This window comes from Rattus norvegicus, chromosome 6 (genome assembly GCF_036323735.1).
Source record: "Rattus norvegicus strain BN/NHsdMcwi chromosome 6, GRCr8, whole genome shotgun sequence".
Taxonomy (NCBI): domain Eukaryota; kingdom Metazoa; phylum Chordata; class Mammalia; order Rodentia; family Muridae; genus Rattus; species Rattus norvegicus.
The window spans coordinates 133,575,512-133,589,997 of record NC_086024.1 but is presented as its reverse complement, the minus strand read 5'-3'; the positions used below and the strand labels follow the sequence as shown (position 1 = coordinate 133,589,997).

Sequence of the window (14,486 nt, the reverse complement as noted above, 5' to 3'; positions counted from 1 at the left end):
AAAAGGAAAGACAGGCCTTCTGATGCTGCAGTCAAAGGCCAGCTATCTCCCAGACAGTCTCTGGGGTCCTTTTGTTCATATTTTAGCCAGCTAGACAACTCCAGGCAAAGCCCATGCACCAATGTCCCAGTACCCCGGCTGGCAGCCAGTTTCACAAGCCCATGATCTGAGCTATCCAACTCTGGTACTTCACCCATCGTAGCTGACATCATGATACTGAGCTAGAAAACAGCCAACCATGCCAGGAGGAGCCAAGGCCCTGAGAGACATACTGGAGTGAATGGTTACAATGCAGTGCACTAATCAGCCAGGCCTAGAAGTGCAGGCAAATTAGGTGGCAAGCCTCACCTGCTCAGCAGTGAGGCTTAGAAGGCAATTACAGAATAACCCCATTTGGAGCACCGGATAATACCTTCCATTTGTAAGGGCTTCATAGTTTACAAAGTGGCTTCACACTTCTAACCGCCTGATCCTTCCAGCCCTAGGAGGCAATTAGTTCACAGAAGCACACGCTGAAGCTCAGAGCAATGAAGGCACAATGGTCCCAACTCTCAGTGGCATGGGCACAGCATGCAGTCCCACAACTAGGCTGAGCCAGGCTGGTCCACACCCAGGCTCTCTCCAGAGTATACAACCACCAGAGGGGCCTCCAAACCACCAAGCTTCCAATCCCACACAGCAAAAGCACCTTCTGCCACCTGGCAACAATAGATTGGGGTCCTGCCAGACTGTTACTCCAGCCCTCTTTCCAACAGTCCTCGTCAAGGTGACTAGTCAGAATTCAGGTGACAAATTCTCAACCTGTCTTCCTCAGTAGGAACCGCTGCCCTGGGGACCAATGCGAACACACACAAGTTCCCTTTCCTAACAGCCCTGGCGAGATGGCAGGTGTCATGCCCCAGAAGGGTGAGGGCATGGCAAGTGTCCAAGGTACCAGCACCTTCCAGAATGTGCTTCAAGAAGACTAAGGGGATGTGAAGAGGCACAGATGAAAACACACAGCTCTCCTGACCAAAGGTTACGATGAAAATGTGATTTAATTTGTGTTTTTGTACCTTTCAAAATAACACTTCAGCTGGTATACAAAGAGCCCACTTGTACTTGTGGAAGTGCTCACGTTCCCTGCGGTTGTTGGGCCGTGCAAACACCCTGTGAGGAGGGGGACAGAAATAGCTGCCTGTGAAACTTTTAATACTAGCGAGTATAAGAATTAGAATTCTAAACCCAGCAGGTTAAAAATGTTCTGAAAGCCATTTTGGTGTTAGTCTAAATAATTATAGACGGTGCTCACTTAGATAAGGGCCTTTGCCCCTCGGGGCTCTGAGGGAAAATTCTAGGCATGATAGTTAAGCAAAATAGTTGGTTATTACGGAGGCTTTGCGGTGGCAGTGCAAATTGGTATAATCCTTCTGGAAAGCAATCTGACAGGAGACGAATCTGGACCCATGGAAATGTACAACCTTTGACCCAGCAGCCCCACTTCTGGGAATCAATCTAAAAGAAATAATCCAACAGAAAAGGGTTTCATGCATGAAGATAACCACTTCAGTATTATCTGTAACAGCAAAAATTAGAAACCACCTCGGTGTCCAAGGGCGGCTAAGTAAATTACAGTTAATCAACTCGATAGAGCGTCGCAGAACCAGTGAAAATTGACGGCCCTCCAAGACAGAGCGGCTGCTGGTGCAGTGGCAGACAGGGCTCCAGGAGAATGCTAAGTGGCAAGCAGAGGCTGCTAGGACTGTGTGTGCTCTCTAAGAAAAGCCCATGTGGACCAGGAAGGGACAGGAGGGCGGTGCCAGGGTGACCACTGGGGATAGCGGACCTACTGTTCAGCACCTGGGAGCAGACGGTGGCTTAGAACACCTCATATTTTGGTCGCTTGGTTTGGGATTTTATCCAAGCAGAAAGAAGGACACAGCTAGAACAGAACCTAGTCACCCGCCCCAGAGCTGGGACACGATGCCATTTCTACTAAGTCACTTAGGCCCCGCAAAGGAGACTGCAAGTTCCATAAGACCACACTCGTCAAACCTTTTGGTCTCTCCCACACTGCCTAGAGCGACTAAGGGCCCGAAAGAGCCACTGACTAGACACGTGACAGCTCCTGATAGCCCGTCAGCAATGGGAACCAAAGACATTCGGAAATATTTATGAACTTGTGCAGAATTAGCAATAATCAACCCACCGCGCATTAATATAAACAATGTGTTTCTTATAAACTAGCTAGACTCTCCATAGCAGAAGAAATTAGCGAGAAGGCATCGTTTACGTTCTGCAGGTTACACTGATGCCTGACTCTACAGGACGGCTGGGCTTTCACGTCTGTGCTGTATTTATGTATGACAACAGTGCCTGTCACGTAGCCCTGGGAAAGTCCGTTCACACTCCTGAGAGAATGAGAGGAGAGAAAGCAAAGAACTTCTAGGTGTGATTATGAAAATAGTTTTGACCCAGTGGAAGGGTCTCGAGGACCCCCGGGGTTTTCAGATCACTGTAATAAATTACAGCATTCCAGGCTGCCGCTGCGAGGGGGTGGGGTGGGCGCACGGCTGCAGTTATTTCTAGACTAGATAGAAATGCACCCACCAGCCTACACTGTGGCCTCCAGTGGAGACCGTGGCCTTTTCACTCCTTCCCCCTCTGGGTTCTCTACAGTAGTGTGCATTTCTTTTAGGGTCAAAACACATTTCTTTTTTGAGGCAAGATTTGGGAAGCCATGGTGTACCTGTGCCCTGAAGAATAAAGCTGGGTGGGAAGGTGACTTTAAACTGTCAGGAGCCGGTGTTGGTGTGGGGAAGCATCACGAGGCAGGGCTGTGGGGCGGCAGCCCTGCTCCTTAATATGCTGATCGATCCTGGCACCCAGCACACATTCATCACAGTGCCAGGGGGCCTGCCTGGGACCCAGTGACGAGAACTGAAACTGGCTCAAGCTAATCAGTGCTAGATGAAGGTCAAATATAGGTGACTATATATCAGCTATCAGGGTATGAGCAGACAAGCCACTGCCTAAAGCTGCTGGACACTTACAACGGGGGGAGCTCTCCACAGACTTGACTACAGAAGGTGCTAGGTTTTCCCTGCTTTAAAAAAAATAATGAAATACCAGATAATGAAATACCAGAACTCAACACCTCCTGGCGGGGAGAGGAGGCGGGATATGATGAGGGTCAATGGGGAACACTGAAGCCATGGGAGATTAATGGACAGGAACCCCAGTGACAAACCATTTATGTAGCATTCACAAGGTGCCAGGCCTGAGTCTAACCACACTGTCCATAAATGAACTCATCTGCCCTCAAACAAGACACTATTGAATTAGCAGATGTTGGGGGGAAAGTAATAATTCCATCCCAGTGGGGGACAGGAAGACATAGTCACTGTGCACACAGACACTGGTGTAAGCCACACTGTGGAACAACAGAAATGAATACTGTATGTCCGGGTACCCAGAAGAGATGTGCTGCTGACAGCAGTGAAGGAGCAGAACTGCAGGACAAGAGGGACGGTCAGGAGTGGGCACGATAAACCCAAGACCCTTCCTCCTCCGCACCACAGATGACACGAGGCTGCAGAGAATGGAGAGCCCACCCAGGGCAGAACACACACATACATGGAGGACCCTGTCTGCCACCTCACGACCCTCAGGCAAGCTCACTGTAGACAAGTCCGTCCAGCCCACACTTCAGAAGGCTTGATGGAGGGGAGGATAAGGATCCCGGCTAACAGCAGGGAATTCCCACACTGCTACCACACCTGAGGTTCTCAGCCCACATAGGAAGGCCACATCAGACACCTGGACCTGCTTGTTGTCAGCACAGAAGGACAAGAGAAAGATATGGCAGCTGAACATGCCGACACTTGTCTAGAATCCCAGCACTCAGAAGCTGTGACAAGAACGCCATAGCTCGTGCCAAGCTGGGCCACTGAATGAGTTCCAGACCTGTCTAGCTAGAGTAAGGCCCTACCTCAAACAGCAAATGCACACTACCCTCTCTTTACTTCCTGGGAAATTCTGGTAATGCTGAGGGGAACTACTACTATGGAGTGTGTGTGTGTGTGTGTGTGTGTGTGTGTGTGTGTGTGTGTGTGTATGTGGTGTGTGGTGTGTGTGGTGTGTGTGTGTGGTGTGTGTGTGATATGTGTGTGGTGTGTGTGTGTGTGGTGTGTGTGTGTGTGTGTGTATATGTGTGGTGTGTGTGTGATATGTGTGGTGTGTGTGTGTTGTGTGTGCATCTGTGTGTGTGGTATGTGTGTGTATATGTGTGGTGTGTGTGTGTGTATGTGTGTGCATCTGTGTGTGTGGTGTGTGTGTATATGTGTGTATGTGTGTGTATGTGTGTGTATGTGTGTGTGTGTATGTATGTGTGTGGTGTGTGTGTGATATGTGTGGTGTGTGTGTGTATGTGTGTGCATCTGTGTGTGTGGTATGTGTGTGTATATGTGTGGTGTGTATGTGTGGTGTGTGGTGTATGTGTGTGCATCTGTGTGTGTGTGGTGTGTGTGTATATGTGTGTATGTATGTGTGTGCATGTGTGTGTGTTGTGTGTGTATGTATGTGTGGTGTGTGTGTGTGTGTGTGTATGTATGTGTGTGTTTGTGATACGATCTTTATTTGAAAAGAGTCTTGATTATCTAACCTAGACAAGTCTCAAACTTCTCTCCTGCCCCAGGCACCCAGGTGCTGAAATCGTAGGCAAACACCACCACACCTAGCTAGGGAAAAAAGTTTAATCTCAAAGTGTGATTAGAGCCGGAAGATCCCCTCAGGGATAGCCTGGAAGAGAGGAGGTTGTGATGCCTCCCGGCTGCCACGCAAGTGGAAGCCCAGGCTTTTCCTTTCTCCCATTTTCTTCTCAAAGTCTGACCGCTTTGACAATGAAGCAAAGTAAAATATAGACCCACTCCCTTTTCTAAGACCCCAAGGACCTTGCCATCACCGGGCACTAGACAGGCTCCTTTAAGAGTCTTCTGTGTCCAAGTTTTAAAAGCAACAAGAAATAATTCACTAGACTGTCTCAACTCCTAAGTGTGCCAATTTTGCAATCTGCATTTTTCAATTACATTAAAAGCATTTTTCCAAATTGCTCTCTTCTCCCCTTAATGACACAGGATGAGACTGGATGAGATGAGCTCCCCGAGGACAGGGCCAGCACCTTCATGCCTGGCACCACTTGCACAGGAGCTGGCCTTGGTGCACAAAACTGCTCAAGTTCAACCACAGAGGCTCCCAGAGAGCAGACAGCACACAGGGTTAGCCACTGCATGCTTTTAGTCAGCCCATGTTTGTTCTGAGAACCGCAGCTTGTAAAGTAAAGGGAACCAGAAGTGTCTCATGTATTGGCCTCAAACTCATCTCGGTTTTCACTGGAGGGAAGAGGGTGTCAGAAACACTTCACCTCCCACGAAAAGGAAGTTCCAGCCCAGAACCTTACAACTCTTCCCGGAGGCTCTGCAGCCTGGCTCTCAACTCCTAAGCCACCTCAGGACAACACAGGGAACTCTCGACCTTCGCAGGAAGGTGAGAGGGAAGAGAGGGGGAGCAAACGGACTCCAAAACTGTGGACCCCGGGCAACTGCTTTCCCTCCTTTGGTCTCTGCCAAATAAAGGAGGACCAGATGATCTCTCCATGTGCTGGTGTGTGTGCATGTTAACACACACAACAAACTCCTCACCGTCACCTAATTGCCCTCCATGCACTCACTGTTAATCATGCACTCCCCAAATACCAGACGCCCACCACCACAGCGCGCCCTCCCACCCAGCTGCGCCTCTCCTTTCCAACAGATCTGCCTCGTGCTCGGAATAAATTGCCAATCATCTGCATAATGCTCCACGGCTCCGTCCTCCACGCACCAAATCACTTCTCAACCTCATTTCGTAAAAATCCATCAAGAGTAATTCTTTCAAAACTGAACTAAACCCTCGCTGTGGCACTCGGATCCATAAATTCCTTGTCTTTGAATGTGAAATATATCACTTTTTACAAAGCACATCCAAGATACCCTAATATAATCAGATCCACTAACAATGATAAATCAGCAAGATCCTGTAATGTATAAAAATGCAAATCCAGGCCACTATGGAAATCATCTCTGCCCCCCTCCCTCTGCCCCCATCCCTTAACAGAGCCCAAGTTGTGAGGCTGGGGAGAGCCTGGGCCCATCTGGGAGAAGGGGCTGCTTTTCAACTGGGCACTTCCAGAGGCAGAGGAGGAGAAGGAGCAGCCAGTTTTGCTCGGTCTCTGTAGCCTACAGCCCCCCATGTTGCCTGCTGTGTGACAGGGAACAAGTTACAGCTCTGCAGTAAAGCATGTTAAAATCTGTGCCTAGCAGCATGTGGTGGACCTGGTGCAGCTGCTGACTCCCTGCTCCCTCATGTGCTCCTGGTCACCAAGCTAGTGATCCGCATGAGGAAGCACCAGCTGGGGTCACCTGCCTCCACCGCAGAGCCTCCAGATACCCGTGAAAGCAGCCTGCCTGAGGGAGGCAGACAGCTCCCTCCTGGGTCTCCTAAGCGATGAGGCTGCTCCCCCAGTACTGCTGAGGCTTGACTTTGGACTCAAGCAACCGTCCACCATCCAGTGGCCAGAGGCACCTGGCAAGTGTGCCGGCCTCGGCAGGACCTGGCGGAAGTACAAGGCGCTCCAGAGGATGGGGAGGGCAGCTCAGTAGCATTGATCTCAGCAACTCCGTGTATTTTAAAGGTAATTTATCTCAGGAACGCTGAGGATGAAACTCTTTAAAAATCCATATGTACAAAAACAAACTATGAAGAGATTTACAAAAGCAGAACTACATTAAGTCAGAAGACTCTAGCTGAGGTGTTTTTTGCACATTTATGTTTTAACCAATCAATATGGGTACAAGGGGGAAACTTTCGCTATGACAGGGACTGGACTGGAGCATTCCTTTCCATGTCTGTAGCAACAGTCCTCATCGATGGGCATTTTCTCTTCTTTTCCAGTGCTACCTGGGGATCAGAGAGACCACGTAATCTTATGCAAAGTCACAGCAGTGCTGGGCAGCAGTGAGACATGCACCAAAGGCCAGCCAGTTTGAGGTTCCATTTACCACACACAGGCCTTCCGCAGAACCCGACAGCGCAAAGCCCATCTTCACTACATTAAGCAGCAGAAAAGATGGCATTCATGCACAGTGTGATCGCTGCAGGACTACTTGCTTTAAAATGGACTCTAGAATCTACAGGAAACAGCACAGAAGAGACAAGGGCAAGTGTGAGGAAAGAGACAGTCATAAAAATATTTGTGGACAGTTTTTCAGTGGGGGCTTTGTTTGGGGGAATGGGGATGGAACCCCAGGCCTTCTGCCTGCTAGGCAAACATTGCACCTCTGAGCTATACCCTCAGCCCCATAAACAATACAGAAGACAATCTGGTGGAGGGCAAGACAGCACATGATCCGCTGGCCTGTGTCAACACGTGATGCAGCAGCCAGGCCAGGGTAGCCTAGTGATGAGGAATGACAAAGGCAGTACCAGCAGTGAGGTCTCTTTTCTCCTTTGTATCTCATTTATGAGTCAGCCAAGTTCCCCCAATGAGTGTCAGTTTGGCTTTTTAAAAATATGTTATGGAAGCTGGTTGTTTGTTATTGAAGAAAAATCTAGAACAAATAAAGCAAATTAACAACACATAGCTCACATGCTTTATGTAGGAACCTGCCTGTGTAAGAACTCGCCCCCACAGCAGGAAGCACACTGATGCAGCAGGGAGTCCCCTGAGGGGCCTGGCACAGCCCCTGCATGGACAGACAGGCAGGGATGGCTGTGTTTGCCTTTTTCCCTCAGAAAAGGCATCAAAGGCTGAATTCTACCTTTACGTGCAGTGGGTGTTCAAACATGCAGAGCCCAGCGAGCTCACCGAGAAATGAAAAGAGAGCATAAAAGGTATCTGTGCTGGATTACAGCCATGAGAGCCTCGAAGCTCACAGAGGAGGGCAGAAGGAGCACCGCCTGAGACAACAGAGCAGCACTGTGGGGCCTGTGACTCATTGTTTTATTTTACTTAATTGCTTTGGCTGTAAATTTTTCAAAACTAATATAAGCACATTTTACAGCTCACAGAACATTTAGAGCATATTAAATACATATCTTTCCCCCGTAATGTGCCTAGTTGAAATTTTTGCCTCCAAAGCTGAGCTTTCAAGCGATGAAAGGCTGGCACTTGGTGCTCCCTCACGTCAGTCAGATGGACCGAGCTGTTTTGCTCCGGATCTGAGAAAAATCATCTCGGTAAATGTTACAGTGAGTCAAGGATTCTACCACATTTTAGACGCTTGGATGGGCAAAGGATAGTAAGTCTTACTGCGCCCCCTGGAGGTGAGCACGATTTCTGCACATACGCACAGACCCTAAAGCAAAGCAGTGGAGTCCAGAAAGCGTCTTTAATCTTTACTGATCACATAACATGTATAAATTTCACACCAATGCTAGAGAGAATATAAAAATGGGTCTGGTGTGGCTTCTGCAGTCACAAAGCTTACAGCCCGTTGAACAACTCAGATCCGGTGAGCCACCACCGGCAGGGAAGAGGGCAAAGCCCCAGCACCCTGAGTACCAAAAGCACATGCCAGGTCCTACCCAGGTGTTCGCATCCTGGCACCAGCAGCCAGGTCAGGAAGACCAAACACACACGTAATACCTCCACCTCACAGGAACATTGGGGCTTGGGGTATAAGCACAGGCATATCTGACATCAGGGAGGGAAAAGCAACCACACATACCAACCTACAGGCCAAGGGTAGGACTGCCATCCTCAGGCGCCCACTTCCATGACCTAACCCATCCTCCCACCACAGCTCATTGGTCCCTACTATCCATTCTGCATTCTGAACTACTCAGAGTCCCACTTATACAAAATGCATTTTCTAAACAACCGTAATCACTAAACCTGGGAGACATCTTATCAAAGCCTCTGCTTGGGTTCCAGCTCAATATTCACCTCTGGCTTATAAAAACCTGGATTTTCATGAGCTCTCAGTGGGAAGATCAGGAGACACTGACCCTCGCATGCATCGTCAGTACTGACACATCTCAACTGCAGCTGCTGTCTTTGCCCAAGGCCAGCCTTGGGTGTTTTGGGGAACAAAACTGTAGGGTAGGGGCACTCCCTGAAGCTTCCTCCAAGCCAAGGAATCTCAAGCTAGCATCATCACCTCCAGCCCACATGTCTCCTGGGACAGACCACACAGCAGCATCCCACACAGCATCCCTAATGGCAGGCTTCCTGTCATCCCAGGCTTCCTGTCATCCCAGGCAGGCCAACTGCGACCTCTTCTGGCCGTGAAGTGTCACATCAGTCCTAGCACACTATTTCACCACACCCAGAGCAAAGGTGCCAACTCACGCTCTTTTAAAAATCATCACGGACCATGGTGACACTTGCCCGTATCTTAGCACTCTGAAGGCAGAGGCAGGCAGGTCTTTATGAGTTCCTGGACAGTTTTGTCTACATAATGAGTAACAAGGCAGCCAGGGCTACCCAGTGAGACACTGTGCTAAAAGAAAAAAAAATTTGGGGTGAGCAAAATGGTTCATCAAGTAAAGGCACTTGCCACGGAGCCCAATCCCCAGAAGTGTCATTGTGGAAGGAGAATTAGCTCTGTGAAGTTGTCCTCTGACCTCCACACGTGTACCATAGCAAGCCTGTGTCCCCACACAAACACACGAAAATAGTTAAGTAAATAATTGTTAAAAAAAAATAAAGTCATCATGGTCAACCATGAAGTGCTTCCTTTACAAGCAGACAGTTGGAACTCAATTCCCAGAACCCATGTGAAAAGGCACAGTCACACGACCCAGGAGTCCAGCTTTGCGGAAAGGGAGGCAGGCAGATCCTTGAGACACACCAGCTAGCCAACCTAGTCTATCCCAAAAAGAACAACTAAGGAACAATGTCCAAGGCTGCCCTCTGTCTTCCACCTACACACACACACACACACACACACACACACACACACACACGCACGCACAATCATCATGGGTAGGAATACAGCCCAGTGGTAGAGTGTGTCTACCTTTATGCACAAGATCCTGAACTCAAGCCCCCAGCAAAACAAAACCAAACAGCAGCAAGGATACTTAGAGTATCTGTTCAGGAAACTGAAGTCTCTTGTCAGTAATGACCCAGGGTAGGCAAGCTGTTCAGTTCTGTCAATGGGACCTACATGTAAAGACCAACTCCACTGGACTCTGGTCCACCTCTTCCAATCAGTGCACCCATGAGGAGACACACCTGATCTCTCCATGAGGCAGCGTCATAGGTTCAAGACTGGATAGCCATGGCAACCCCTCCCACCTTCTTGCTTGCCTGTGTTCTCCACATCTGCCAAGCTGTGCTCCCCTCTCTCCTGTAGCCTAGAGAAAGGACTGTAGTGCCCACTCTAGAACCACTACCTAAATTCCCACCAGGAGCCAGGACCACACTTGACACTGTGGACACAGCTCAGGTAGGTATTTGTGCTATTAGAGAACCTCAGGCCTTTCCACAGGCATAAAGCATCAAGAGAGCCAGCCTACTACAAAACAAACCCCTCCACCCTGTGAGCATTGCCCCACCCTTAGTCCTGAGGGGCTGGAGAAGGAACGAGGGCTACATCCAGACTCATCTAAAAGGCATGGACCTCAACATTCAAACACTGGACAGTGCACAGGGACGTGTGGGAAGAGGGAAGGTTAAGCGTAAACACAGCTTGTCGAGGGTCCCAACAGGAAGAACATGACCCATTTGGCTCAATGTAGTTCTTGCTCCTGGCACACTGCCCAACCAAAGATCACAGAGTAGATAAACACTGTTCATCAGTTCCATTCTGAGCTGGGTCTTGACTGTTCACTAGAAACTGGCCAAGCAAGAAGCAAAAGAGAAGGGACCTAGAGAAGACAAAAGAGGGAAAGAATTCCAGCAATCAGGTGAGCTCAAAGACAAGGGTTGTCCTGTGTACTCCAGAGCCAGTCAGACACTACCAAGAACCTGGGCCGAGAACTGAAACCCTCAGAGAGTCCCCATGCCCTGCTGGCCTCTGTGCAGCAGGCTCTCAGGACTCAGTCAGTCTAGGAACATCATGAGCTATCCCAGACCACTGAATGCCCCTCACATAGATTACACAGCCCAACACCGCAGAAGCATCAAAGCCTGGCTCAAAGATTTGAACAGAACACATCAGCCTTTCTAGGGCCAAACAGGAGTTTCTGCACAGTCTGCAAATGTCTAGCTAGAACCACCACCCACAGACATAGCTCACTTCTATGCATTGGGGTCCTCCCCTCTTCCCTTGAGAAAATGCCTCCTGGTACTGGTAGGTTGGGGCTCAAAACATAATCTACAGATAAAGGGCTCAGATGAGTAGTTTTGAGAATGCTGAGGACAGAGTGGACCAAGGCCAACCTGAGCTCCTACAGGGTCCAGCTCTGTAATAGGTGTTTTGGTTTCTGTGAGAGGGATCTGTAGTTGGGTGTTACACAGGTATACATGCATGTTCAGGTGCTCATGTGTTATGTGGGCATGCATGTGAATGTCAGAGGACAACTTTAACGTTTTCCTTTTTATTTATTTATTTTTTTCTGTTTCACAATTTCTATTTCACATGCATTGACGTTTTGCTTGCATATACTGTTTGTCTGTATGGAGGTGTCCGATCCCCTACAACTGGAGCTACAGACAGCTGTGATCCACTATGTGGCTGCTGGGAATTGAACCTCGGTCCTCTGGAAGGGCGGCCAGTGCTTTTAGCTGCTGATCTGCTCACCATTCCAGCCCCCGACTGCTGTTCTTCAGGCACTATGCTGGGTAGTTTTATGTCAACTTGACACAAGCTAGAGTCATCTAAAGGAGGGAACCTCAACTGAGAAAATGCCTCCATAAGATCCAGCTGCAAGCAAGCCTATAGGGCATTTTCTTCATTAGTGATTGATATGGGAGGGCCCCGCCCATTAAGGGTAGGCCATCCTTGAGCTGTGGTTCTGGGTTCTATAAGAAAGCAGGCTGAGCAAGTCATGTGAGGCAAGCCAGTAAGCAGCACCCTCCACGGCCTCTGCATCGGCTCCTGCCTCCAATTTCTGGCCTTGTTTGGGTTGCTGCCCAGACTTCCTTAGATGATGGACTATGATGTGCAAATGGAAGCCAAATAATGCTTTCCTCCCCAATGTGCTTTTGGTATTCCATCAAAGCAATAGTAACCCTAACTAGGACAGGCACCAGCCTTGTTTTTTTAAAACTGTCTCTCGCCAGTCTGTATCTCACTACATAAGCTAAGTTACCTGACCAGAGAGCCCAAAAGACCCACCTCTTTCCACCTAGACTAGGTTTACAATTAGAGACCCATGTATCTGCGGGGAGGGGTTGAGACAGGGTTTCTCTGTGTAACAAGCTCTGGCTGTTCTGGACTTGCTTTGTAGACCAAGCTGGCCTCAAGCTGGGAGCACTTCAGGAGATGTGGTCTTACGACTGCCCCTTACTACAGCTTACTTGTTGCACACATCTCGGGCTCCCTTATTCTGCTGACTGTAAGTGGCAGTTACAGGCTGCCGTTAAATGTATTGCATGGTGGCACATAGAAAGCAGAGGCAGGCAGATCTCTTTGCCTTTGAGGCCAGTCTGGTCTACATATCGAGTTCGAGGCCAGTCAGGGCTAGCCACACACAGTGAGAGCCTGTCTTTAAAAAACAAACAAACAAGCAGAAAACACACTGCATCCCCCTGAAAACAGATGTCCAATTTCTCTAACTTCACAGGCAATAGAACATCTATATCTTCTCTCTCTCTCTCTCTCTCTCTCTCTCTCTCTCTCTCTCTCTCTCTCTCTGGGCCATAAGCTTTGGGGGAATAGATGTCTCAGGCTCTGGCAAGGGAATATGTAGGTAGCAACATGCTTACAGCAGTGTAGTTCATGGGATGTGCTACTAAAGGTAACAAAATGTCCAACCGCAGGAAAAGAAATGAACTACAGCATACTTGAGCTAAAATAATGTATGCATGCTGAACAGTACTAGTGTAACCTTTAATCCCCAAAGAGGCAGGAGGATCTCTCTAAGTTCGAGACCAACCTGATCTACAGAGCAAGTTCCAGGACAGCCAAAGCAGCACAGAGAAACACTGTCTTGAAATTAAAACATATGAGTATTACTATCAAGAGAAGTAAAATGTTTACCATCTAGTCATACTATAATTTATTTAACGTTGTAGTGCTATGGCAAGGCAGCCATATTTGAACAGTCAGTACAGAGAGACTACGGTCCCCAAGAAAGTGCTTTTTGGGAAAGAAAGGAATGGAGCAGGAAAGACCAAAGATCTGAGGCTGAGCATAGAGGACTCTCTCTCCAGTGTACCAAACAAAACTATAGAAGTTTCCAAAGGGAGTGTGTAGTCTGTGTCCACCCACTGCCTGCCTGACTCCAATCAGTAAAGCATCCCAGTAGCTTATGCCTAAGAGCCACTGGGAGTTGCTATCCTTCATCTTACCTTGAAGGTTTTGTCCATGGAAGCAGAGAGAAGCATGTGGCTCTTACTAAAGACCGGACACCACTGAATGCTGTTGACCGGGCCCCTGTGGCCTCGAAGATGGAAAAGCACTTTCTTGGGGACCGTAGTCTCTCTGTACTGACTGTTCAAATATGGCTGGATGAACTCGGACACTGTGGGAGCCACGCAGAGTGGGGCCGGGGCACACCCTGCAGGGGACCCCGGGGGCTCGACATCTCTGCCCCCAGTTGCTTCTGGATTCAGCACTTGCAGCTGCCTTAGTCTCTTGGGGATGTAGGGCAGCACGCAGGCCTCACCTCTCTTCCTCTGAGAGGAGCTGGCATTTCCAGCGGTGCTTTCCAGCTTGCTGTGAGTGTGAGAAGGTGTGAAGGCATCCCAGGCAGGTTTTAGTGGCTTAAAGCAGGCAGCTGCTAGGGGCACATGGCCAACTGGGGCTCGGTTCATCCACAAAGAAGGACCAGGAGGCTCACTGGTGGGGAAGGTGCTATCAGGTTCCTTTGAGGGCCACTGTAGCCTCTGGCTGGGACATGACCCCGGGTCACTTCTCCAGAGCCGAGCCAGGGGCAGACGCTGCTTCCCTGGGTCTTCATAAGGAGAGTTCCCTGTGTGCTGTGCCCCCTCTTTGGTCACACCTGTGCTAGATGCAAACTCCACCTCAGGTCTGCTGATACCAGAGACGTCGCTCATCTGACCAGCAGCGTCCCCACTTCTGGCAGGGTCAGCTTCCGACTCGGGGTCAGAATCATCATACGCCACCAGCGAGGCCATACGGTCACACGAAGGTGGCTCCCTAGAACTAAACAAGATCAAGAGTCAGCAACCGTGAAGATGTGGGTGATCCTGCACTTTAGAGCAGGATGTCCCCTTGAAAGTTAAAGCCATCAAACTCCACAAGCACAAACACATAAAGAACAAAAATGGAGTCCAGATATTTCAACATAAAGAAGCTATGTTTGGCGCAGGAGAGGTAGCTCAGTGATTGACAGTA

At 49.1% G+C, this 14,486-nt stretch overlaps 1 protein-coding gene across 7 annotated transcripts in view; it reads right to left on the bottom strand.

Moving 5' to 3' along the window:
- Wdr25 (WD repeat domain 25) overlaps positions 1 to 14,486 on the bottom strand; it is a 132,365-nt gene that overhangs the window by 114,157 nt on the left and 3,722 nt on the right. For all 7 annotated transcript variants that reach the window (XM_063262013.1, XM_006240545.5, XM_039112407.2 and 4 more), the window contains one exon: positions 13,478 to 14,294. In XM_063262013.1, the coding sequence (XP_063118083.1) occupies positions 13,478 to 14,266 (789 nt within the window). In that variant the 5' untranslated portion in view covers positions 14,267 to 14,294. The remainder of the gene's footprint in view (positions 1 to 13,477; positions 14,295 to 14,486) is intronic.